Consider the following 26,463-nt stretch of genomic DNA (forward strand, 5'->3'; position numbering starts at 1 on the left):
TCCAGTTTCTGAATTGCAGTTTTTTACTGTATAACAGGGGAAAATGCGTTATTAAATACCTAAAAAAATGTGTGCTAGGATCCCTTTATCTGTAAATAAGTTATACATCTGTATCATTCGCAAGCCACCAGATGTTTAGCCCTTTGTAAAATTCTCCTTAGAGAAGGAATAAAGAAAGTGAAAGGGGTTCCTGCTTATCCCTCCCCTAAGTTAATGGGACCCACAACCTTGGGCCTCAATAAGCGCATATCGATGTGCATAATGAGTCCATCATTCGTTCGCCTAACGATGTCCTTTTGTTAACAAATTGAAAGGCGGGACTATCTGTGGTTATCTGCTTGTCCTGTTGTCGCCAACGCGGCGTATGAGCAATTGCAATTGAGTGGGCGCACGGGGCGGATGAGAAATGTGGGCTGTGGGATGCGGGATGCTGCTATGATATGATATGATACCAAGGCGTCGGAGGAGCAGCCGCACCCACTCGGCATGGGACGACACACATTAACACACAGCAGCGGACCAAGTGGCGATAAGAGCGCGTTTTAATCAACGTAATCATAATCATATGACCAGAACAGACATTCTGAAGGGGCACAATCGTATAATTTATACGGTTTTCTTGGCTTGAGTTCAGTTTGCGATGTGTTTGAGTTTGAGTTGTCTTGCGTTTGTGTCTCGAGGCTCTTTGTAATCAGCCAATACAAACCGCGTATTATGCAAAAACCATCGGCACCACCACTATACCCACTATACCCACTCTGCCACCAACCCCAAGCCCTTGCATCCGCTGGATGCGAGCGGCGTATAAAAGCGACTTGGCCAGAAGTTTCGCAAACATTTTGGCATCGACTTAGTTTAGTGCTAGTCTCGTCGGGGAAATATACACTTTGTTCATTCTACTAAGCCGTCAACTCAGCGAAAGAGCTATCATAATGGTGAGTGCAAAGAAAGATCATTTTGGGATATCACAGTTGTATAAGAAACTTTCAAAAAATCTATTGAAACTTCTGGAATCTTAAAACAAGGAGTGTTAAATATAGTTTAGAATGTTGATTTTTTATTATCCAGATAAGGAAAGTTTAGAAACCCTTTTTCTTTTTCAAAACTAATAGAAAATCCTAGAACTACCAATACTCAATATTAATCTAACATTATTAAATGTCAAAAAAAAATACCTAATAATTTTACCATGGTAATAATAAATTTATAACTGCATTTCATTTGAAAATGCAGTCTAAAAGTTATATTAATGAAAAATGATAAAATGGTTTTTAAAGAATCTTCTTTTTTTACGGAACTCATTGCTCCCGACCTGGAAAAATTTATAAAAAAGGTAGTAATTTCCAATTCTTTAGAGCTATTAGAGTTCACAATTTATTGTAGTGAGGATAGCTTTCAACAGAACATTTTTTCATCCACCCCAATGTACTATATCACACTCTCGTTCTGCGTGGGATTTTCAAGCCGCTGAAACAGACACATAAACCCATCGATCGATTGATCGCTTGTGGTCGATTGGGGGCTTTGGCAATATATATATATATTTTCTGAGCTGGCGTCTGGCCGGACTGGGTCTAAAAATAGATCTAGTTTCAATTACAGTGGAAACTAGTTTGGCGGCGTTGGCGGCAGTGAGAGGAAAAGCCATCGTCTCGGGCATTTGGCAATTGAAAATTGTTTGGAATTGCTATTTATGTTGTGGCGCGTCTTGTCTCTCTAAATGGCATCGGTTATATCTGGATTTCCTAAGTGCCCATCACGAGTCAGAGTCACGAACCGAGATACAGATACAGATACATTTTTGCAGATCGTTTTCGTTTCGCTTTGACCTTTGCGAGGCTCTGAGAAAGTGCCCCAGTCGAGTCGCGAATTGGGAATCTCAAATCTGGAACCTCGAATCTTAAAAGCCGAATCTCTGGCATTTCCTTACAAAGTACCAGTACCAGTACCAGTACCGTACCCGTGTTTCCATTCCATTTTTATCATTTGCGTGTGCGCCGCTCATTTAGATCTGAAAGCGGCAATTAGCCCGCTCAACTGCAGCTAAATTGACCGACCGGTCAAAGTCAAGTCGAGTCAAGTGAGCCGAGTGCAGCGTTTCTTATATCTTGTTCATACTATAGCCAGCGCCTGCATTATATAACCTTGCCCCGACCACATAACATAACTCCATGGGCGACCCAACACTCGGACACACGTACTATATTCCGATATTCATATTCTGATCCCCCCAGGTGCGATCGTCTATTGAATCACACTTGTGCCACATTACAAGTTTGTTGACACTCCGCCCGGCGTATACGTAATATTTTTATTGCAAGCAAAACTTGAATATGCCATTCATATAAGAAATGCATGATATATGAGCCGGGGTCCAGGCGGGTGCGCAGAATGCTCGTAAATCTAATTGTGAACAAGCCTACATTGTGTGTTCGTGGGGCTTTTATTCGCCACTAGATGTACAGTCCAACTTCCATAACTCAAGATATAGTGGTTTCCCAAACGATTTTGGATTAGAGACCTACATTTTGGAAACATCTTTATACTGAGTAGGGTTTTTAAATAGCCTGCAATGACAGCTTTGAGTTATAATTAAACACAAAAGTATTTAAAAAGTATTATATTTTTGATATATGTAAGGAATTTTTATAAATACAAATATTTATGGGTCAACTTAAAATGGAGAACTTAATTTTTAGTTTCTTACAGCTAGAAAAAGGGTTAATAATTATTTGAGCACTTGATTTACTAGTTCTGACTATAAAACTTTAAAATATACAGTATTAGGATAAAACATAGATTTCAAAAATATTTAAAAAACCCTTAAAAGAATTAATCCTTAAGGTTAAAAAGCTTTACGATTCGGGGTTCGTAAGTGTTTGTTTTTTAATGTTTGAGTCTTCAAAAAGGGGTCTTTATATTGAGATGCATTTATAGGCTTCAGTGGGTGATAGGAAGAACAAACAGACAGAGACAGAAAGTCGGGAGAGTGGGACAGAACGGAAGTGGGCAATAATTTGCGACGCAAACTTTTTACATGTCACTTCCAGGCAACTCGAACTTAGATGCAAACTCCAACTTCCCGGCAATTCTTCTGCGCTTTCCAAGCTTTATGTTTGTGTGCGTTTGTGTAGGTGTGCGTGTGGGTGGGAGGAGTCGCTCTTCCACTGGAAGAAGCTGAGTGGGAGAGAGTGGCTTATGCTCACGTTTTCTTTGCGAGAGCTCGACTTACAGTTACATGCTTCAATTTCAATTAGCGAACGTGCGCATGTGTGCGTGTGTGACACGGTGAGCAAAAGTCAGTGGACAGGGGCGCCGATTCGCCAGCGAATGCAGGCGAACGGGGGCCAAATACCCCGATAACCCGATAAACAACGACCATGACTCTCTGTTGGCTGTGAATATGCATGTGGATGTGGGTGTGAATATGGATGTGGATATGGATATGGTTGTGCATGTGGACTTATCACCCTCGAGCCACTTCCTTTGTTCGTCTAAAGACCCCTTAGAGGCGCTTGTCTCCCCGTTCATGGGTGGGGGGAGGCGATCCCAAGGGGGTGGCACAGTGGGGTGGGTGGACAAGATTTGGGGCCGCATTGTCTCACAGACACACAGCCACACAAACACTCGAAAACGAAACGAAAAGCGAATCAAACCGCTGGCACATGCGTGCTCTTTCGAGCAGCCAGCGTTCCAAATATCCAGCGAGGGGAGATCTTTTAGTTTTTCATAACCACTGAATGGAAAACCTCCAAGAACAATGTCTATGGAGATTTGTAAGCACTTATATAGGGGCCTGAAAGTAGGCTACAATTAATATATATTGCAAAAATCATTTGGATAAATTCAAGAAATTCGGTTAATCTTTGAAGATATTGACACAAAGTAGTTAATTAACTAACTAAAAAATATACTGAACTCCCAAAAGATAATAAATCTAAAATAATATGATTTTTAAACCAAATTGACAAAGCAATCCTTAGGTTCCAACTTAAGGCGGTGTTACTTTTCATAACGTAACTTTTGGCGAACTCTTCGCTCCACCCTCGCCCCCTCACACGATGTTCGTGTGTGTTGCGACTGTGTGTGTGAGATGGTGTGCATGGCAGAACGGTCCCCAGCATTTTGACATTTAATGTTTGCAGTTAGTCTGCTTTCGCTTCTCATGCGGTTTGGGGTTTTCCTCCTTTCCTTCCATTGGCTTCGCCGGAAAATCCTTGTGTCGCGATCGCGTCCGTTGCCTTGGCTATATAGATATATGGCATATAGCCACACCGCCGATGTGCGAATATTTTGAGCTAAAATATATATATTTGTGCGCTGAATAAATACGCAAGTACACAACACACACACATACTATCTTTGTGAGCAATCGCTGCGAACGTGAGAATTGCAAGTTCGCTGTGTAGTTGTTGTAACATCGATGTGGAGTGTCAATTATGTGGAAATATATTTACAAAGATGCCCCCAGTGCGAGTGCGTGCGTGTGTGTGTGAGTTCTCCTGGCACTGAATGTCACTAAAAGAGCGAAAGGGAGAGAGCAAGAGTGTGGGAGTGGAAGTGGGGCTGCTCTCTTTCCAGTGCGTGTAGATCAGTTACCGCCAGCACCAACAGCAACAACAGCAACAAATACAACAAACAAACAAACAAGCGACAATTCACATTCATTTCCATTCATTGCTGCGATTATCGCCAGTTTTGCTTTACTCTTTCACCACGCACGAATACGAATCAGTGGGTGAAAAGAAGTGGAAGTGAGTGTGGAGAGTGTGAAGAGTGGAAAGCTGAAAAGAGAGCACAATCAAATCAAATCCAAAAAGAAAAGAGAGTGTCGCGTGTGAACCGTAAGAAAATGCGAAAGGGGAGCGGATAAGGGCATTGAAGCGAATGAAGAGGAAGCAGCAACAGTCCGAAAGTTCGCTCTGGGCACGCCCCCTTATGACGCCCCCTGTGACGCGTTATCAGCGGACACCCAACAAACACAAAGACTTGACCAAAATCCACACAAAATGGCGGTAAACTCGAGTGCCAGAGAATCGCCGCGGGCCTAAAAAAAAGTTCGTTCTCTTTAACCAAAAAAAAAAACAAAACAAAAAAGGAGGTAAACAAACTCGTTTTTGCCCCACAACAACCTACGTTACCACCCTCCCCTGAAAATCCAAAGATCCCGCCGAACCCACCAGAATCAGCGATAAGCATCCCAAAGTTTGGGTGGCCCAGTCCACAGAAAACCCCGCACCAAACCCGAAACAATCGCCTAAGGTAAGCTCAATTTCAATTCTTTGATGCAAAATACCAACTCGCATTTCAACACTCGGAAAAACTGGAGTTCTCTGGCTCTACATTTCTTTTACGGGGTGAATAGGATAATATAATACAAATGAACTTGTATTATAGAGGAATGAAACCTGATATATATTTTTATTACTCAGAAATGTAGAATTTTTTATTTATACTATACAATACTATCTTAAAATAAGTTATGTTTAAATAAATATAATGAATGGAAACCAATTTGTACTACTATTACTAGTTCTAGTCTAAGTTGTGCCTAAACTGAAATTGATCAATATTAACACCTTGATCCAAGGTCTTATAGGTCTTAACACGATACAAATGCTTTGATCAATACAAGATACAATCTAAAACCAATACGATGTAGATATAAAGACGTTGACGATTTTCGCACAGTGAGCTGTGATCGACATTCGCGAATATGTCCGTTTGTTGATTGTTTGCATTGGCATTTAGCGGTGTCACACCCTTTTTACAAGTTCAGCTTTTGTTCGAATCGGATCGGGGGTCTGGCCCACTTGGAGGTTAATAACATTGTGGCCACCAAGTACAGTGGATCCGTAATTCCGTAAATAGTCGACGGCCCTGTCCCTGGCCCTGCATTACTTTTCCGACTAAACTCGTATGTATCTTAAATGAGTGGGGCACAAATTCGTGTAAAAAGAAATTGTTACAAGGTCAGTAGTTAGAGCATACACATACTTATCAAAATTTCGGTTATGCTTTACTTAAAATTAATCCCAGAGAGTGTGTATATGTATATATCAGTCAAGATTCTCTTGAGGCAATTTCCGGTTCCGTTATTTAAGCCAGTAATGGGTGCTCCATTATGTTCGTTTGTGTGTGTGCGTGTAAAGTGTTGCTATGCCACGGCCATTATACATAATTCACAGCCCAATTGATCAGCTTTTGCCTGTGGGAACTCTTTAATATGATCATCAAATTTGTCTTGATATCTGTTACGTTTTATTCAATTACGTATGTAATGTGTTATTATCTGAATACCCCGTATATTTTCATTAATTGAGTCATTATATTATTTCGTCATGAACTTGGTTTAACTATGTCATAGCGTTGATACGTAATTCACATTTGATTTTATCTAAACTCATGTTTTTAAATGTCTAAACCACCCAATTAGTATTGCTCAAACTATTTTCTCCATATGCGTTATACAAGATTTGGATGACATTTTTATTGCATACTATTCGGAGCAATGAAATACCCCTATATGAATTCTAAACCCGATGGGCAGCTTCTATAACGACGTTGCCTTATTGAGAATTACCATCATAATATAAACAAGAACAGCTACTTCTGTTATATAAGACCATAAGCCCGTTGAATAATATTTTTACATCGATCGGTTTTTTCCGTTTGCTTGGATTCAAGTTTATCTTGGGAAACTGAGTCACCCAGAATAAGTACGTGTAAAGTACCCCCGGGATCCTCTGACCCCAACACCAACATCCCGTATCGAATTATGCTAATTGGGCGACGATATCCCACCCGGTACGGCAATGACCAAAATTGGTCATTAATTGGATTCGGTTCTGTTTAATAACAACAATTGTGGGACTGGGACTGGGAATGTCCAGCGGGGTGGAAAGGTATGCTTGCATGATGAATTACGCCTAATTAGAATGATCAACAATAAGTGCAATTGGAATTGGCAGACAAGTGACGCGGCATCGATATCTACGCAATTTCAGCAAGGTGTTATATTATTATTAATTTAATTATCAGTCCTCATGGGAGAATCCGTTCTCTTGGGTCTGAAAGTGAATTAAAAGCAGGTTATATTATAGGATAAATATTTATTAAATATTACCACCTTATCGACATATTTACTATTAATTGCAAGTCGACTCCTACTAAAATAAATATTGTAATATTTCTTTAACACTTCAAACCTCACTTTTATTATAGGTAACATATTGCCAAGACAATATTTATTTAATATGTTATTTTGGATAAATATTAAATTGATATAAAATAATGTTTTTATAATTTTAAAGTTATAACGAAAGTATTTTTGATTTTTCTAACATAAATGACTTAAATTAAATTAAATTTTAAGTTAAAGTATTTCTACCATCTTACAGAATTTTAACTTCTTCTTATTTTTGACCGTGGCTTTTTGTTTTTGCAGCTGTATTGCTAAATTTTTTATGTTTTCTGGGTATTATGTTTTTTTGAAAACATTTAAAAATGTAAATTTCAAAGGGTTTTTTTTAGAGGGTTAACTGTTTTCGCAGGACCTATTTTAAGATCGTGTTGGCATAGTAACAGATCCGGCTTATAAATGGAAAAAGCCTCGTCATCGTTCGCCTGAGAATTTTGGCCTGCGATTTTCCCATTCCCGCGCAAAACAATGGAGATTGCTCTGCAATTAGCGCAACAGATAATTGCATTGATTAGCAATTAGGTACTTCAGATAAATATATGTAGAAATTTACAGGGGAAACCCTAGACAAGAAGCAAGAACAGTTATACCGGCGGCAGCGCAACAAGTGGTCGAGAAAAGCGGGAAAAGAGAGCGAGAGCGAGAGAGAGAGAGACCGCTCTCGATCGGCGCAACACGCACACAGATATGGATGCAGAGATACAGATACGAAACGCGGATCCAGATACAGTGTCGAGTGCTGCGAGAGAACTGCCGCCTGTTTCAGCCGCTGCCGCTGCCACTGCCGACGTCGCCGCCGACTGCGCTCGCCGCTCACTTAAAATACAATGTTACCGCCGAGTTGAATATTAGTCCTTAAACGCAAAGCAACAAGTAAGCATCGCATCGCATCCAATCGAATCGCATTGCAGCCCAGTTGAGATACTCAGATACTCCGGTTTCGGTTGTCAGTTTTTAGTCTCTTTTTATCGAATATCGAATATACCAAAAGGCCAGGCCTAAAGTGTGTGCTCGAAGGGCAAAGCCAACAAGTGTCAAGTACCGTTTAAGCAAGAAAAACCTTTGGAAAAGGTCACGAAACCGCAACCTACAACCTGTAACCCCTGCGAAATACCGAAAATCTCGTGCCGGTCGGTGCCCAGCACTGAAAAATCGAACGAAACGCAGCAATCCGCGCGCCGAAAAGCGAAAACAACAAACAGAATTACGAAAATGTAATAAACGTTAAACGTTTAATTATAAACAACCAAAAAAAATACAGTACGAACTTGGAGCAGCTTTCAAGATTGGCAGCAATTAACATCGGTCGAAATAAACGAATAATAAAAATCACAAATGGCACAAATCCCAATCGTGATCCCAATCGAATGTGGAAAAGTACTGGCGAGACATTAAATAGCGATTATAAGCTTAATGTGTTTGTAAACGCAGCAGGAATCACTCCGATTTTTTACCCAATATCCTATATCCAATACCAAATACCAATTGCTTATCTGCAATCTTTGTCTGCTTGGTCAGTTGACCGAATTCAACTACCTGCTGGTTATGGCCAACATTATATTATGGCCCTTTTCGCATGATGTTGCCACCTTGCAGCAGGGGCAATATCATTTCGAGTCTCTTTTGGTCAGTGTTTCTCCTTGCCTTTTGTTCTCCGTTTTTTAAGTGGTTGTTGTCAAGCCAACAGAACAACTTTCGTTGATGTTGTCGATGCTCTGGAAACGATATTGATCCGGCGATGATGTCATAAGTGACCCAAACAATCGGATCCCTAGGGACTGGAGTTTGGAATTCGGAGTCCAAGGCATTAAAAAAAAAACCAAACCAAACCAAAATCCCTGCTGACTTCACTGTTGGGCGTATTTCCCCGAAATCTCGCATCTTAATCGCCGGCGTCTATCGCCGACGTCACTCGAACTTTAATAGTGCGTGTGCAACAGGAAATACAGTACATTTTATGCTGTACAACTGAGCAATACACACATTTTGTGCCGTATTTATTTTTTGCCCGCAAACACTTCCGACATTTTAAATGCAGCCAGCGAACCGGCTAAATAAATCAACATCATCACTGCAGTAGCAGTTGCAACTGGGCCCTGCCGATTTTGCTGATTTTTCTGATTTTGCAACCCGTTCATCTCCTTCTCCATCGCCAATGCATATAAATGATTTTAATCAACGACAGCAGCAGCAGCAGCATTAATAACAATAAATGACAATCAGTTTGAGTATGGGATATATGGACTTGTAAGGAACCCGAACAAAATATTCCAATTTAGATGTCAAGCCGCGATACTTCGACTTCGACTTTGATCGTTGATTGCTGTCAATCTTTTGCCTAAGCTAATCGGTTATTCAAATTACATAAGAGTGTGATTAAAGCGAAGTTCGTGGGAAAGCAGAGCTAACGTATTTATTTCAATTTTAGATAATCCACCACTAAACGCAAACATCTGCGGCCAAACAACTTACAAACTACTTACAAACCCAAACTGTGTTACACCCCGAAGTACTTAAACAGCAAACAACCAGTACTTAAGCAAACATTGTGTTTCGACATTATACAATAATTAGAAACCCAAACAAACGACTTCATTCTCTTCTATAGAGAGAAAACAAAAAAAGTAAAGCCAACCATCAACAACAGAAAAGCATTCGCTATGAAGAAGCTGTCACTAAATGTGAGTATCAATCTGGTCGGGCCTTAAGAATTGACATCGACACTCTCTATATGTATATGAAGTACCTCTTGATACAAACAACATGTTGTCCCAACAAAGGGCCTTCCTTCAAAAGGGGGGCGTGGCCCGGGGGCGGGGGAAGTTCACTTTTCAAGTTCAGGAACGGAATTCCAAGGGAAGGGAGGGGGAAAATGGTATGGTATGGTATGGTATGGTATGGTATGGGAGGGTATGAATCGCTGCTGATGTGATGGCACCATGTCATGTTAATGAACTTGAAAAGAAAAGGCGGATGATGTGTTGAGCACCATGACGGAGTTGCTTTCTTCACTTTAAGTCGATGACGCTGGGTGTTAAAATTAAAAAGTTGTGCAGAAGCAGCGGCTCCCCAGTTGCCAATTGAAGGGAAAATTGAATGGAGACATTCAGGTCAATTGATAAGTCTGATGAGCTGGAAATTCAAAGAATCGATTGCTCACATGGGACGGCCAGAGATCATAGTCCAATCGTAGAGATCGTAAAAAGATTTGTGACATTTGTTGCCGGTTTTTATATCCTCTTAGTTAGGAGATCAAATTCATATATCCGGAAATCTGGGTTTAATCTTACAACTTAACAGTAAAAACATAGATTATATTTAATACTTTTAACCTTAGATGCTCATTTAAAAAGTTGAGCTTAATACCCTCAAAGCTTCTTAAAAGATGCATTCAAAACTATTTCCGTTTTATAAGTACATCCACTTTTTCTATATTTTATAAAATAAAATGTAATATAACATGATTATCAACATGTTGTCTATTTATTAGGAAGTGGATTTTCCTTTATAAAAAACCTAATGACTTTTTTTGATGATAGGAAGAAAGCATTTCCTAAGTGCAAGTCAATTTATTTTCCTGCCAATATTCTGCAAAATGGTTTTGCTCTTTTTAAGAGAGCTCTATTCAAATCGCAATATCCCCCACTATTGGTTTTTGGTCAACGGTCAATGGATTGACCTTCGCCTTTTGTGGCTTGCCAGAGACTGAAGTGGCTCTAATTGAATTCTGCGATAAATCACTGCCACGCGCCACCTCGGTCGCATCTCATATGCCATATACCATCTTATGCCATATAGAATATATCACAGATCCCCGATCCCAGGGATCCTCCTCCGCAACTCTGGCTAATTGAAAAGCAATTGTGGCGCACTCAACTAGGCGAGTGTGGGTCTCCTCGGGGTTAATGTGTGGCAAAAGAAGGAGATACGGATACAGATAGCACCAGAAAAACGACCAGAGTCCAGATACAAATGTATTTCGCAGATACCCGACTTTGATGTTGGCAACTCAAGAGACCGCTTCTCCTGCTTCTCCAGTCATTGGCCATATATCATACAATATACAATATGCATATGCTTTTAGCATGCAAGCAAGAGTATATGTACCTTCTACATATATGTATATATGTATATTCACTTGGTGATGCTTACGTATAATTGTATGTTTGTGCGCCGTAACATCTGCCAACTGTTCCCGACTTGTCGTTTGGCTTATTTTCCGCAGTTCAATGCCCCAAAACCCTCGGTTAGTTTGCCATTTTCGATTGTTTATTTTGGTAATACCAAGACACGTTAGCTTTTATTTTTTTTTAATATTTATTGAAGAAAGTGAGGTAGAGATTCACATTTATTTGTTAAAGATCACATTATATCCACAAAAATGAATCACATTTTGTTAATAAAATACTAATATACCTGTATTTAATTGTATTATGATATTTTGCTTACTAAAGAAAGAAATGGGATTCCCGTTTATAAGTCAACATCACCTGCACTATATCCACAACACCTTATCATCTGACCATCTCATACTCTCGTATCTCATTGTCTAAATACGACAATACCAATATCATGACTCAACAATAATTCAATGAATTGGGAGTTTTATTGACCCTATATTGTGGTTGGAAATTACTCTTAATCATGACTAACAACTCTCATTGAAATTGGCTGATGCAACCGCAAGGTTTTATGGCCTGTCTGCAAATAAAATTAATATCTGCTTTTATGGCTAACTCCAGAACTAGTCATAAAATTCTTATATCTCCACACATATAATTATCAATTTATGCTAAACGAATCAATTGGGTTGTTATTACTAAACGATCGTTAAATTATTAATGGGTTCTTATGTCAGCAGCAGGCAAATGAAATGCTGTAATAAGCCATGAAAATTAACAGCAAATTGACAAAACGCCATTAAAACTTCACGATAAATAATAACAATAATAACAGCGGCAGCCCAAAACAAAAGCAAAAAAAAAAAACAATAAATACAAAGGCGGGTAAAAACGGGGGCCCGTCGAAGTTAAAAAGTTGGAGACCCACGACAGGTTACCAAATACGTATTACTTGCGAGTTTATGTCTGCGATATACAAATGTTAATGATTGATTTTGTGTCATGTAATCGACTTCGGCTTGGGGACTTGGGGCTGAAACTAGTTTCAGGCATTTAGCCAATTTAATTGACGTCAACTGGCCCGATCCGAACCACTCCGAACCGATACGATCCGATCTCCTCGCGCACATTTCTTCCGTCCTTGGCCGTACGACAATTGCAATTGCAATCGCAATAGTTGTTGCCGTTGCTCGGAGTTGTAGGTGACCTTATTAGACCAAGAGAATTGGCCAATGGAAAAACCAAGCCAGCACAGCACCCAAGTGGAATGTGTAAAACCCCCCAAAAAAAAAATATCAGCGATTTAGACAGAGGAAAAAACAATGATACAATAAAAATCTGGGGATATGTTTTATTCGTAAAGTCCTAAAACTATAATGGGGATCTATAAAATTGTATGAATATCATTTTTTTTAAGTCCTAAAACTATAATGGGGATCTTTAAAATTGTATGAATATCATTTTTATAAAGTCCTAAAACTATAATAGGGATCTATAAAATTTTATGAATATCTTTTTTTTATGTACTGAGCTCAAAACCCAACGAGAGAAACCGAAAAACAGTATTTTTTTATTGATAAAGAAAAGTAAATCTTAAAAAATATCATTTTTATCAGTAAAGTATATGAAATTTCATTTTTTGATATTACGTTCATAAATCAGTGGTTACAATAAAACTTGTCAATCCTAAACCTGAAATTATTAAGAAATATATTAATTCAATTTCAAAATATGACTAAGACCACATTAGCTTGCCGGTCACGAAATGGAAGTTAATGCTGTCCTTTATTTCTTGCTGTGCATCACTCCGTTTGGGGCATTTCTCGAATTCTTGGAATGCACGATCGATTTTATTGGCTGTATTTGTATCTGTATCTGTATGTCAGGCGGTGCACTTATTGGTTATGGCCAGCTCGTTCTGCGGTTGCCAACTGCTGCTTCTCTTTTCTCCACCACGTTATTCACACCCGATCGTTCAATGGCCGTTCTTTGTAATTGGTTCTTTGATCGTGATAGCCTCGCACTTTGCACAATGACTCATTTCCGTTTTAGCTGCCTCAGCTTGACATTCACGGTATGGCCAATGTGCACACTTGTATTTGCCAAATTCTTTAAACAAAATCTCAAATATAGGTCGTCACTTTGGAATATTTCAAATATTTTTGTGGTGTATTTTTGGTTCCGCTAATTGCCGCCACGTTTAGCAAAAATGCCATAGCATTTTACCGGCAAAGTGTGGTATATCATTAATTTGGCAATTTATTGCATCATTTATTTAAGACTTTAGTTCATTAACCATTTGGATATATTTTTTAGGAAGTTCTTAGGGTATATACTTTTTTTTCCTTGACTTAAATGTCTAGCTGTAATAGCTTAAGCTCCTTACACAATATTTTTCCCCTAAAGTTTTCCGTGATTGTTGATCCCATAATTAAATAATTATTGTATTTTCTCATTCCTGGTTATATTTCTTAATTGTGTCTTGATGTGTAATTAGTTTCTGAGTTTTAAGCGTCTTTAACTGTTTAATTATTAATGTTCTAATGATCTCTTTCCAAGTGGTAATCCCCTTAAGTTAATTCACTTTCACTTCTACAAGTATATTCTATTTCCAACTTAAGCCTCTTGATCGCGACTTCAAAAGGCGTTTACTTTTAATCAGCTTAAGTGTGATTCTGAGTGAGTGGGGATGGGATTCCGCGAATTTCGCAAACGAAAATAAACCACACCTTGCCCTCACGGATCGATGGGGATACCCTTTACACCTTTCCCTCTTTATTCCGATTTCTCAGATCCCGATGAGAAGTCCAGCTGGGGCGTAATGGCCCTATCGAGAGCTCAACACCCGCTGGGTTACGTTTCATTAATACGATTCACGTAGCCATAACACTCAGATCGCGTCCGAATCGCAGGGGCAAAACTTAATTATGTGATTTATAAGCTTTTCGATTCGCGGTTTTCGATTTTATTTAAAACAAAGCGCTTGGCGGTGCAACAACAGCAGCAAAAAGCCTGAAAATTGGCACAATCTCTCTTCCCTCTCTCTGAATATTTTGCAAATAATTTCCTCAATGGACTTGTTTATTTATACACGAATTCGAGGCACATACATAAGTAAATACCTGTGAGAGCGAAACGTGTGACACGCTTCTGTGCGCCGCTGCCCCAACATCTGCCTCACATTCGGGTACAAGATACAAGATACAAGATAAAAATTCCGACTCAAACTCAAAGTTTGGCTCAAACTTAGCCGCCTTGTTGCAAAAAAAAATAAATAAAAAACCAAGTCGAGTATGATAATTTGGCTTGCATTTGGAAAACAAGCTGAAACCAGTTCGCCATGCTAAATTGTTTTGCTTTCAATTAAACTAATAAAAAGCCAATTGTCGTGTGTGAGTGCTGCCATGTGAGTATCTATGTGAGTTTGTGAGTCTGTTTGTGCCAAATGGTCGCCCAACTGGCTGGCAAAATCGCGCGACAACGTCAGCAGCAGATACAATATACAATACTGTATGCAATATACGATATACTGCATTTCTCGATCGCATGTCGTGGATATTGCCATTGCTATTACGTTGGTTCGGCAGACAGCAAATGTTTTCAGACTTACAGAGCTGGCAGATTAATTGGTGGGGCAGTGCAACATGGCGTATGAGTGATGAGGTATTTGGAATTTTATTCTATCCGGCGAATAGCCAAGAGTTTTCACACAAATTTTGGGAATCTAAAATATTTAATAGCAAAAAACCGTAGCTTATGAGTAAGGCAGGAAGTAAAAATGCGTAAGTAATAATCGGAAACCTTGTGGATTAAGAATGTGACACATTTAATTATAAGCTATTTCCGTCGAATGACCAAAGGGTTCTCAGTCAATATAAAAAAGGTACCAAATACCAAAATTATTATGAAATTTTTCACTAGAATCTGAATCACAGTTCTTATCAAAAATATTTTTAATTTGCGTAGACTTCAAAACCTTTTTATTTCTGGACTTTCCCAAATATTTATTAACCAATCTTTAGCTTACGTATGAATTTACGCATGCAGCCTTTTATTGAATTCAAAGGAAAAATTACTTTTGCTTTATACTGATGTAAAAGGTTAACGCATAATAAAAAAGCAGATATTTTCTTTTAATTAAGGACACCTTAGTCATATCGTGCGATATAAAGCTATATTTATTAAACAAAGGGTTTAGTGAGAAACTCTATTAATTATAGAAAAAATTGAAGAATGAGTTTTCTTTGTTTAGATATAGCTCATATAGCACAATTACATTTCATGCAATAATAATTTCTATATAAGTTGTATACAGAAAAATCTCTTTCAATAATAGAAAAATAGCCTATTAATATATATTGTTCTATTAAATAAAAGGGAGGCCCTGCTTGGCAATATTATTAAAATATGAATAATGTTTTGATTTTACAAAGAAAATATTATATTAAAGCACATAAGAAAATAAAGGCTTAGTTATAATCAATAAGTTAGTTAAGTCAATAAATGTTTTAAGGAATATAAAATCTGAGCATATATAGACATCGCAGTAAGTTGGCTAATTAAGCAATCACTTTAACAGCTCCCCATAAACTCCCAAATGTATGCAACGAATTCCTTGGGCCTATTAAAACGCCTTCATTATCGAGTTTATTAGGCGTCATAAAAACAATAAACCACATGTGGGCAATTTATTCAAAGAACTTGCGGAAATTACTTCACTTGTTTACTACAATTAACTCGATCGCTTACTGAGTTTAGTCACAGTTTTTTGAATTATTCAGATAGAATCGGTTGGTTGAGAAATTTCCACTGGCTAGATGGAAAATTTAGTTGCAGCCATTCGTTTATATGGCTGATTAATGCACTTTTCCGATGGCGGAGGGGGTAATGACGGGGAAAAGGGGAAAGCTGGGCGGGTCCAAAACTAGTTTAGCGATGGATAATGGCAATTAGATATTCCATGAGCGTGCCAGGACAAGTGCCGCTCTCCAGTGATTTTTTTTAACGGCTTTTGTTGGCCTGGCCCCAAATGTTAAGCATTCGCATCACGTATACGCCTGGGTGTTCCACTCGCTCTCAACAAGCGGCGGCAGCGATCTCTCAGATACTTTTGCGCCAGACTCACTGTCGTCGCCTTCTGCGCGTGTATCGGTGAGTATCTGTGTGGGCCGCCTGATAAGCCAAAGCGGTAGCCATCCAACCTCAAGCGATCTTCAGTTTTATTTTTGTGCCGCCAACAAAAGTTGATTGCTCGCGCGTCGCTCGCGTTTCGCTTTTTTTCGGTTTTTTCGGTTTTTCACCTTTTTTTATTTTATTTCTTTGGCTCTTCGGTTGGAACTTCGAATCTCGTGCTGTTTGCCCACGGACTTTTGTCATCGCTGTCTAAACACACCGCCATTGTGTTTATCCAAGACTTAACCAAAAAAAACGAGCTGCAAACGAGCCAAGTGCGCGGCCAATTGCCTTTTGGCAGACCCCAAAGATCTATTGCGAAACGAAACGGCCATTCGCCATTAATCTCAATAACATCAATTGGATAGATATATTCAGATCACTTGACTCTGAGCCCTGGGCCATGCCCTCCTCCTCCCGCGAAAATCGCCCCTCGGATGGAAGCCATAGAATCGCTGCAATGGCAGCAGTCACTGTAAGTGGGGAGAATGTAAAGTTTGTGCAAAATGAAAACTAATTAGCTCAGATCGGATATAAATGGGTTTCAGAGGAAGGAATTTTTGACAATAAACCTACAATTGACATAAAGAGTGTGTCTTCTTTTGAAATATCACAGCTTTATATAGTTCTTTAATAATATAAATTGTTTTTTTTAGAAACAATATGATCCAATTAAATATTAAAAAAGTTTATTGTTTCCTATTTTAAATCCAAAAAGTGTCTGTTATAGTTTTACTATATATGAATATTTTTTAAAATGTTTTACAGGGCTGCAGAAAAAAATTTACCTATCTATCTATCTCTTACAAATTTATATTATCGAAGCTGTCTCATTTCTAAAATTAATTACGTTTACTTTAAATGTTGATCTTTAATAACTGAATATGGAATTGAATATTTAACAAACCACCTAATATAAATCCGAAAGATATATGTGATAATTCCACTCTATACGGTTATTTCCATTATCCTAAGCAGTTTCCATTTCTAAGTAATTGTTTTAAATGTGAAATATTACGTATTCGGGTTTTTTGTTACCACATTTCATAAACTTTCCATAATATCTATAAACAGCACCTATAAAGCAATGCATCATAGTGATACTCATGGAAAACAATGAGTTCCGTCTTATCTCTACCGTAAATACACCTTCTAAGAGTCCATACTTATATCTAAGCAAAATAAAATCCCAGTCAGATGATGCAAGTGAATATTTATTCAGATGATATGCGAAATGTGGTAAATGAGATCTCCAAGAGATTTGGGAAGTGTTTTCTCCAGTGCACACTGGTTTTCCACTCGGCCTTTCCTGTTTAGCATAGCCCAGAGATTTCATGAATAAATGAATATTAATCGAAGACACATATCATGCAAATTGGGACCGATACCGATCCCGAGAGACTCCTGCATGTCCATCAAATTAACAGCAGCATTTAGTGATCCGCGCAGGCGCAGCTCTGTGGCCGTTGTGCCAGTTAAACATACACACTTTGAGATATATACATAAATATAGCCATAGTCTATGAGCTGTAGTAGCTGGTACCAAGCAGTCTCGCCATGAATGTTTTTATATGTTTCTCTTTTTTTTCGTTGTTGTTCTGCCGCCAGTGGTGTTGTTTTTTTTTTTGCGTGTCTAAGCACTTTTTACTTGCGCCGTAAAAAAAATCAGAAAAAAAATAAACCAAGAGGGGGGCCTGTGTTTTATGTTTTGGCTTTCGGCTTGCCATGCTTGCGTAGCCAAGCGTTAAGATATATGGTACTATAGTATCGCAATCCGGTGTATCTGGCATATAGAATGCACTGTTTTGCAGTCGCTTCAGTGCCGCCTTATAATCCACTTAATTCCCCTAGATGTACATTTATCTAGCGATAACATTTCCCACATACCGAGACGATTTTAAGGGGAACTGATAAGAAATCGCTGGACTTGAACCCACCATGTTTTCTATTTATAGAGCATTTCGTGACAGCTCCGGGTGTTCTTTATAAAAAGGGGTCGACCTTGAGATGCCTTGACATATTTCAATCTAAGGAAAAATATTTAACTTCTTCACAATATAACAATATAATATATAATAGTGAAATCTTAGAACAAGCTTTTAAATATTTGAAAATTTTCATTTACAAACCTCAAGATATAATATATCTACACATCTCAATATTGGTAAATTTCTTTTTTCTAGTGACTTATTTTGATCTGAGTAAGAACTTCTTAATATAATATTAAATTATTCTAAAGTTCAGTAAAATCATAGTATAATTTCTTTGAATATTTGAAAATATTTATTTAACAACCTCAAGATAATATTCATATTATATCTTTATATCTCCGTAATGGTAATATTGTGCAACATCATTTTTTTTCGATTTAAAAAAAACCGAGCATACCCCTCGACCAATTCCCCAATGACCACGATTATTATAAACTATTGCGCAAAAAAGAATTCACAATCCGTATTTCTATCATAATTGGCATAATTATTTTCGGCTCATGACTTCATTCAATGTCGCCTGGCAGCAGCGACAAAAATAAAATTGAACATCGAATACGGCGAAAACAGCAATCAAATCAGAGTTGAATAGTGTACAATCAAGAACATTAGGAATCGAGAGGCGTGCGTGCGACTCGCCCCAATGATTCAGATGTACAAGTGTACCATATAAACATACAAATAAATATCTATAGCCTATAGACCATATGGACGCATAGATAGTGCCTGGAATTCGAATAATGGGATGAATTGTATGTGCGACACGCTCCCAAGTTGAATTGAAATTGATACAAAGCGCCGGCCGACAAATAAAATCAATTGGCAGCTAATCAAAAGTAAAATGCAAACAAATTGCCAGCACATGTCAGGGGATCAAAGATGCTATATGGGATGGTATATGGGATGTATTGCAGATCGAAGATATCTCAGATCATTGGCTTGTTTCCTTTTTACGATGATGACGCAATTCGATGGATCGATCGATGGATCATTCATTCAACTTCTTCGCCTTCAACTTTCCGTTCAACTTGCCCTGCTCGATATTAAAGTTCCCCCAAAAACCCCTTTGATACCCCCCCCTGATACCATATCACATTATCTTTGACGCGTTTCGCATATCAATTATGGCATTCATGCGGCCGGCAAAAGAGCGTTAAAAATAGCCGCCTGCAGCGAACGATGGTGCCATAAATCGTGCAACTCGAAGCCAATTATCACCAGATGCTTAAGCCAAAGCCGATTCCCAACGACACGGAGTCCAAATCCATCGGGGAAATCGATTTGAGTTGCGCGTAAGCAAGCTGTTGCACTTTGCACTGGGACCTGGCGTCGTCGGGAGATCTCTGACGAAACGAATACTATATAATATATATATTTTATATGGCTTGGCTTCCCCATTCGGCCACAACTTGCACTTTTCGACGGGGTGATAAAGTGTCGCCCACCCACGTGTGGGAAATCCAGCTGCCAATAAAACTATTTGCGTAAAAGAAAACCTATTTAGTGGCCAATATTAACGGCAGTAACATTGTCTTTATCATTTTTAAAATTACCTTTTCGAGACATTTACCAAAAAGGCTATTTTAAAAATTTACTTGGGGTTTAGAACAATCTATTTTAATGATAATTTTAATAAGTTATTTTCAGACTTTAGTGAGCATTGATGAGATGTTAATATTTACAGAATTTAATTTTAGACAACATACACATTATTCATTTCCTTATTCTAGTTACTATCTATGATGACAGATGAAACGAAATATTTGTTAGGAAATTACACAACCGGGAATCATGGTATAAAAACATAATTATATCCGTCATCAATCACGCTCCATGATTATTTATATAAATATTTTCAAAAACAGTTTCGTCATTACTTTAGTCATCAAAAATCGTTAGTAAATTTTGCCATTTTACTCAGTTACGTATTTATTTATTATTTTAAGATAGTAGTTTTCAACTAATGAAAGTATGTTTTTATAAATATGAAAACATTGTGACACGATTGTGTTTATTTTTATTCATTTATAAATATATTTTTCTTATTTAAAGAATGTTTTTCGTCATTAAAATTAATACAAACACTTCTGACAAATGAAATATATGTTAAAATTAAACTATAAGTTAAAAATATAACATTATTACTTCGGATTAATAACAATGACGACTGATGTGACGAAATGTTTTCAGAGGATTAGGATTTATCATTATATTTTTTGAAATGGATTAATATTAGTGGCCAATAACAATGACGAACAATTTTATTTTTTGAATATGAAAGCTTAATTACATTTAATTTTATTGCCAAATAAATGAACAACATTTATTCTCATGAATATAATACAAAATTTGTTTCTAGCTAAACCTTTGATCTTTGATTTTCCAAATAAATTTAAACTAAATCAAACAAATAAGGCCCCCTGTGCAGAGCATACTTTTAGGGGTGGAAATTCCCCTTTATAGCCGGCCAATTTATTTGTATAAACATGTATATATTTCGGCTAGGCCAACGGCAGGCGTCTGATGAACTTTCTCAGAATTCCCCAATGCCCCATTCCCATTCCCAATTCGATATTTTCCCAGCCAGCAGCCATAAATCAGCTCCGAAATGTGCTCAACTTAATTGAAGACATCAGCAAGGCAATAAAAAATCAATTTGCCAAAGATCTTAGAAGGCGCAGATCGTCAGATTGGACAGCCAAAAAGACTCGTTAAAACAATATATATACATTTGTGTTTAAATCATTATCGTTGGCACAAGAGGGCAAAAATGCCTTTCAAATTCGCTTTCATGTTGTTGATACTTTGCTCTCGAAATAGTCGACGTCGTTGTGTCTGCTTTGGTTTTCATTCAGCATTTTTAAATTTTTTTTTGGGGAGGGGGTCGAAAGAATTTCACATGTCATGTGCAAACAAACAATTGGCACAGTGTGCAATGGAAAAATTAGCACTTTTAATCAAATTATTCAATAGTTTGGAATGCCACAAATGCTTCTATAGTACATATATATGTCAACGCTGTAATTCTCGGGCGAGCGCGCAAATTGATAAAATATGCAAAGTAAGCAAATATAATATATATATACATTTATATGTGATTTTGGGGGCCCGTCTCTCTGTCTGCCTGTAAATTGGCTCTCCTTTGAGTCGCCAAAGCGGCAAACTTACATCATAAATTAAGGCCCCGCCGACAGATGGCAAATAATGCAATAAACATTGAAATCGCCGTGGCTATTTATAGAGCTCTCCTGCGATAAGATCGTCTGCGGCAAGACAGCAACTGCAATTGCAATTGCACCTTTGGGTTGAGTTGAGTTGAGGATCGCATGGGATGGTATGGGGGGGTCCTATTTATAGCCAGTCGGATCGGTTTGGATCGGCAGACGGCTGTCGGCGGAGGTCTATTTATAGGGTTGCAGCTTGATTGCCACCTGGGTAACCTGCCCTTGCCCCTGGTCCTTTGGCGGCAAGTTCCCGATCCCGAACCCGAACCGATCTTGGCTTGACTTGGCCCATATCTGCTTACCCAGAAAAGAACCAGAAGAACACAAAACAGAACCAGAACGAGAACCAAAACCCCAGCCAGTTAATTGATCGCACCTATAAATAGCCATATATTTTTAACACGCATTTCCGGTTTCTCACTCATTTTCGTTTTCTTTTCATTTATTATGTTTTTTTTGCAGATGTGTTCCCGCAACATAAAGATCTCGGTGGTGCTGTTTCTCGTCTTGATACCAATCTTCGCCGCCTTGCCACACAACCACAATCTGTCGAAGCGCAGCAATTTCTTCGATCTGGAGTGCAAGGGCATCTTCAACAAGACCATGTTCTTCCGACTGGATCGCATCTGCGAGGATTGCTATCAGTTGTTCCGCGAGACGAGTATACACCGATTATGCAAGTGAGTTTCCTATTTTGGGGATTGACTAACCATAGGCATGGTACATATAACTAACTGAAATCTAAGGAAGAAGCGGACATTCCCTTACAGCGTTCGAGGCGAGGCCATATAGATACTAATTCGGTTGAATTGTGATCTTAAGTGCTTGAGAGCCGACCCTGACACAAATGCGGGGGGTCTCGGGAAATGGTCTCGCGGGACCTTCGTTTATTTCTAAACTTTATGGGCTCTTTCTTCGCTACTTTCTTCTTGATATTTTCCGCACAGAGAAAAGCCACAACTGACCATGCTGCCAATATTTCTTTAATCTTTTTTTATATCTTTCTTTGAACTATAATTATGATAGTATTAAATGCCCCAAAGAGCTTTTTAATGTTATACCCTGTAATAAAATATAACATTAAACTATACAGTATTACTATTTAATTTTTTTGGAATGCCAACTTGTTCTTTTTTAAAAAGATAATATTTTTTATTAGTCCCTCCTTAGAAATTTAAAATCTTTTTTAAAAGTAATTCAATGCCAAACGTAAACTAAATCATTGCATACTTTCAGGCGCATACAAGCACTTTGTTCTCAGATCTCTAGAGATTTGACTTCTCATTTGAATTTTTTGTAATATTTTAAAACAGTTTAGATTAGCAATCTTCGGCCTTTCTTTTCTCTGTGCCACCCTCTATATCTGTATTTCTTGTCTATTCGATGCAGGGCCAATTGTTTCGTCCACGAGACCTTCGGGAACTGCCTGAAGGTGCTGCTGATCGACGACGAAGAGATGTCGCAGCTACAGCACTATCTGAAAGTGATCAATGGATCGCCCTATCCGCTTCACAAGCCCGTTTACCACTAGACACCTTACTTTCTGCCGCTTTCGTTTTCCACTTCCGTTTCCACTTTCATTTCCGCTTGCCACTTCATTTTCCTGATTTCTTATATGATTTACCTTTACCGACTTTGAGTTGTGTTTGATTTTGATTTTACGTTTTTGTTTTTAATTTTAGGAAAGACTGCTTTGATTCAAAATGGTTTGGCTCATGCCTGAAAGTGCTGTTAATACCCGAAGAGGAAATTTCGAACTTACAGCACTTTCTGAGAGTAGTGAATGGCTCGCCCATATCCTTCAACATGGCGCCGGAAACATAACTCTAAGTTCCCGCCCCGCCCCCTCACACACACACACACACACACGCCCAAAAGCTCACCCAAACACACACACACACAGATGAAAATCGCTGCAAGTAAGGTGGAAGGGATACATATATCCAATCCAACTACAAACCACAAATGCAGAGCCAGAACAAAGAAATCTAAAATATTAAAACGCCCAAATTTAATTCGTACTTATTTATTACTGTATGCCTAACAGTTTTTAGTATATGTGTTTTTTTAAAAACGAATTATTTTTATTAATTTATTGAGAACGTTATGCGTTTGTTGTAAGTAACATAATCGGGCGAGTGAGAGATAAGCGAAGATATGATATGATATGATATGATGTTGAGAGGTTCGCAGATCTCATAGCTCCCCAAAAATTCAAATAGAAGCCGAAGTATTTATTTTTAAGTATTCTTAGCTTGTTTTATTATTATTGCGTTATGCGTTATGTATATAAAATAAACAAAACGAAATCCATTGTTTTTAATCTATGTAATGTAAAATGATTACTTTTATTTTTGTATTTGTATTCTATTGTAAAATCAGCATTTAAAATTTACATTTTACACGATTTTCCGCAAGGGCGAAAAGATAAAGATAAAAGATAATATACACACACACACACACACATACACCGCACACGAGACCGAAAGTATTTTGCAAATGTATTACCCTTACAATTTTGTGCTATTTTGTAAAGATTAAAACCCTAACTAGCATAAATCTGTTGGCGAAAAGAGCAAATATATGCCTACATATATAACTATCTAAAAACGCTAAATCCTACATTTATCCGAATACGAGTACACTACAAATATTTACAAAAAAAAAGAATACGCAAGAACGCAATTTGTGCAAGACACAAACAAAAACCCCTGGTAAAAACACGCGAGAAAGGACTGCATTACAAATGTGGCCATATCGATTATAAACCCATGTAAAATAATAAAAGATAATCATTCGCTGGCTATTTGAGAGCATCAAAATTGTGATAAATGAGAATTAGAATGCGAATGCACGACGCAAAACGGCCAGAGATCCACAGAACCGAAAGGGGATCGCTATAGAGGCGGCGAAAGAGACACACAGCCGCCAGAGAAAGAGATCGCCATAGAGGAGGCGAAAGAGACGGACATACAGCAGCTGGCGACTTGCGCGCGTTTTAGGCGCGACTATAAACGCCTGCTTACCGTTTTTGTTTGGTACGTTTTTATTTTCTATTCTTTATAATTTTAAATTTGATTTTTGTCCCTGTGCATATTTTGATAAGCTTAAGAGCTGTTAACAATTATGCTTTACTTTTTGAAACCACTTTTTGTACTTAAATATTTTATAAATTTGAAAAGTGTTACATTTTTGAACAGATATTTTTTAAAATTTTTCTATATCTACAGAGTTTTTGACAATTTTGCTGAACCATTTTGATAAAAATGATTGAAAAACACTATTTTATTGCAATATTTTTATTTCAAACAAAATTATGTCAACTTGATTAAAAAATGTACATAGTTTTTATTTCTGTTTAGTTTTAAAAGTGAATACTCTTTATATATCCACAGTATTTTTGAAATTTTTCCTGAACATTTTTGAAACAAAATTTTGGAAAAGTTCGAATTTTGTGTGCAATTTGTATATCTACAGTATTTTTAACAACTTTTCAGAACCATTTTGATAAAAATGATAGAAAAATACTATTTTATAGCAATGTTTTTATTTCAAAAAAAATAATGTCATTAAAAATGTACAATATTTATTTCTGTTTAATTTTAAAAAGGAATACTTTTTTTATGTATCCACAATATTTTTAAAATTTTTCCTGAACCTTTTTGAAATAACATTTTGGAAAAATTCCAATTTTGTGTGCAATTATTTGCAAAACAAACAGCTTTATGCAGTTTTTTTGACATTTTCGCTCCACTTTTTGAGCAAGTTCCATATAAAACTTTAAAACACAACCAGATTAACTAATCTTCCCCTTGATTTACTCGAAACAGGCAAGAATGCTTCGGATCGCCCTTCTTCAACGCCTGCATAGAGGCTCTTCAGCTGCACGAGGAGATGGACAAGTATAACGAATGGCGCGATACCCTGGGACGCAAGTAAACTGCGAATATCTACGATTTTCTGGCACCGTCACTGGCACGAGCAGCTACTTAATTCTATAAACTATTAACTAAAACTATTATTATTGATAACTGTGGCAGAACACGGCACGAAAAAATGGCAACCAGGAAACGATCAACCCGAGGAATGTGTACCACTTAAGGAAATAAATAAATTAAATAGCAAGAGAAAAAGCAGATCAAAAATTAAAAAAAAAAAAAATGATGAAAACAGTTACTAAAACTATTACACGATACTTATCCACACCGATATTGAAAAGTGAAAATTGGTCTATATTTATTTCTATTATTACCCCCATCATGCACATCGATCCGTTAATCAGTCTCGTGGAGCTTTTAGTTTTAGAAAAAACGACGAGAATTATGCTAACTTTTTTCAGTTCTTCGCGCAAGAGCAGAGCAAGAAAAGAAAGCCAACAGGAAAAAATGAAAACGAACGAACGAACAAGAATCAAAATGTCTGATGTAAATAAATTATTTTGTCTTCTTTTAAAGATTTCTATACATACATATTTATAACGCCTAACTATTTTGTACATTTCTTTTATTTCGTAAGTTTAAGTTAACTTGTTACGGCAATAAATTTTACGTTCCACCACATCCCCCACATTTGCACCCCGCGCAATAGAACCGAAAACACACATCCGAAAGCGAGAAACCCCAAACCCAAATTCAATTCGATTCTATGTACTATTGCATATGCCCTACAATTACATAACTATTAATTAATTTAAACTTGTTTGGATCTAGTCGTAAAATATAAATAAAGATTGTATATTTCAAGAGGAGACGGCA

At 37.6% G+C, this 26,463-nt stretch overlaps 1 protein-coding gene across 7 annotated transcripts; it reads left to right on the forward strand.

Annotated features, from left to right (window-relative positions):
- The first annotated feature begins 804 nt into the window (after positions 1-804).
- LOC119549328 (ion transport peptide) lies at positions 805-26,456 on the forward strand. Of its 7 annotated transcripts, none has more exons than XR_005219401.1 (5): positions 8,058-8,461; positions 9,630-9,882; positions 22,172-22,389; positions 23,392-24,747; positions 25,540-26,456. XR_005219401.1 is itself a non-coding variant. In XM_037857308.1 (3 exons), the coding sequence occupies exons 1-3, from the start codon at positions 16,898-16,900 to the stop codon at positions 23,238-23,240; spliced, it is 432 nt and encodes a 143-aa protein (XP_037713236.1). In that variant the 5' UTR covers positions 16,558-16,897; the 3' UTR covers positions 23,241-23,322. The 7 variants fall into 7 exon arrangements, 2 of the variants coding, with proteins under 2 accessions (XP_037713236.1, XP_037713235.1); XR_005219400.1 differs by having other exon boundaries at positions 8,058-8,415; XR_005219402.1 differs by lacking the exons at positions 8,058-8,461; positions 9,630-9,882 and adding an exon at positions 805-935.
- The last annotated feature ends 7 nt before the right edge of the window (positions 26,457-26,463 follow it).

The sequence above is a fragment of the Drosophila subpulchrella genome, chromosome 2R (genome assembly GCF_014743375.2).
Source record: "Drosophila subpulchrella strain 33 F10 #4 breed RU33 chromosome 2R, RU_Dsub_v1.1 Primary Assembly, whole genome shotgun sequence".
Taxonomy (NCBI): Eukaryota; Metazoa; Arthropoda; class Insecta; order Diptera; family Drosophilidae; genus Drosophila; species Drosophila subpulchrella.

Bases quoted from the DNA above. Each gene is read 5' to 3' on its own strand.
- LOC119549328 (XM_037857308.1), top strand. From the start codon at position 16,898: ATGCCCTCCTCCTCCCGCGAAAATCGCCCCTCGGATGGAAGCCATAGA. The intron at 16,970-22,171 runs GTAAGTGGGGAG...TTTTTTTTGCAG, and splicing joins CTGCAATGGCAGCAGTCACT to ATGTGTTCCCGCAACATAAA. The intron at 22,390-23,098 runs GTGAGTTTCCTA...TATTCGATGCAG, and splicing joins AGTATACACCGATTATGCAA to GGCCAATTGTTTCGTCCACG.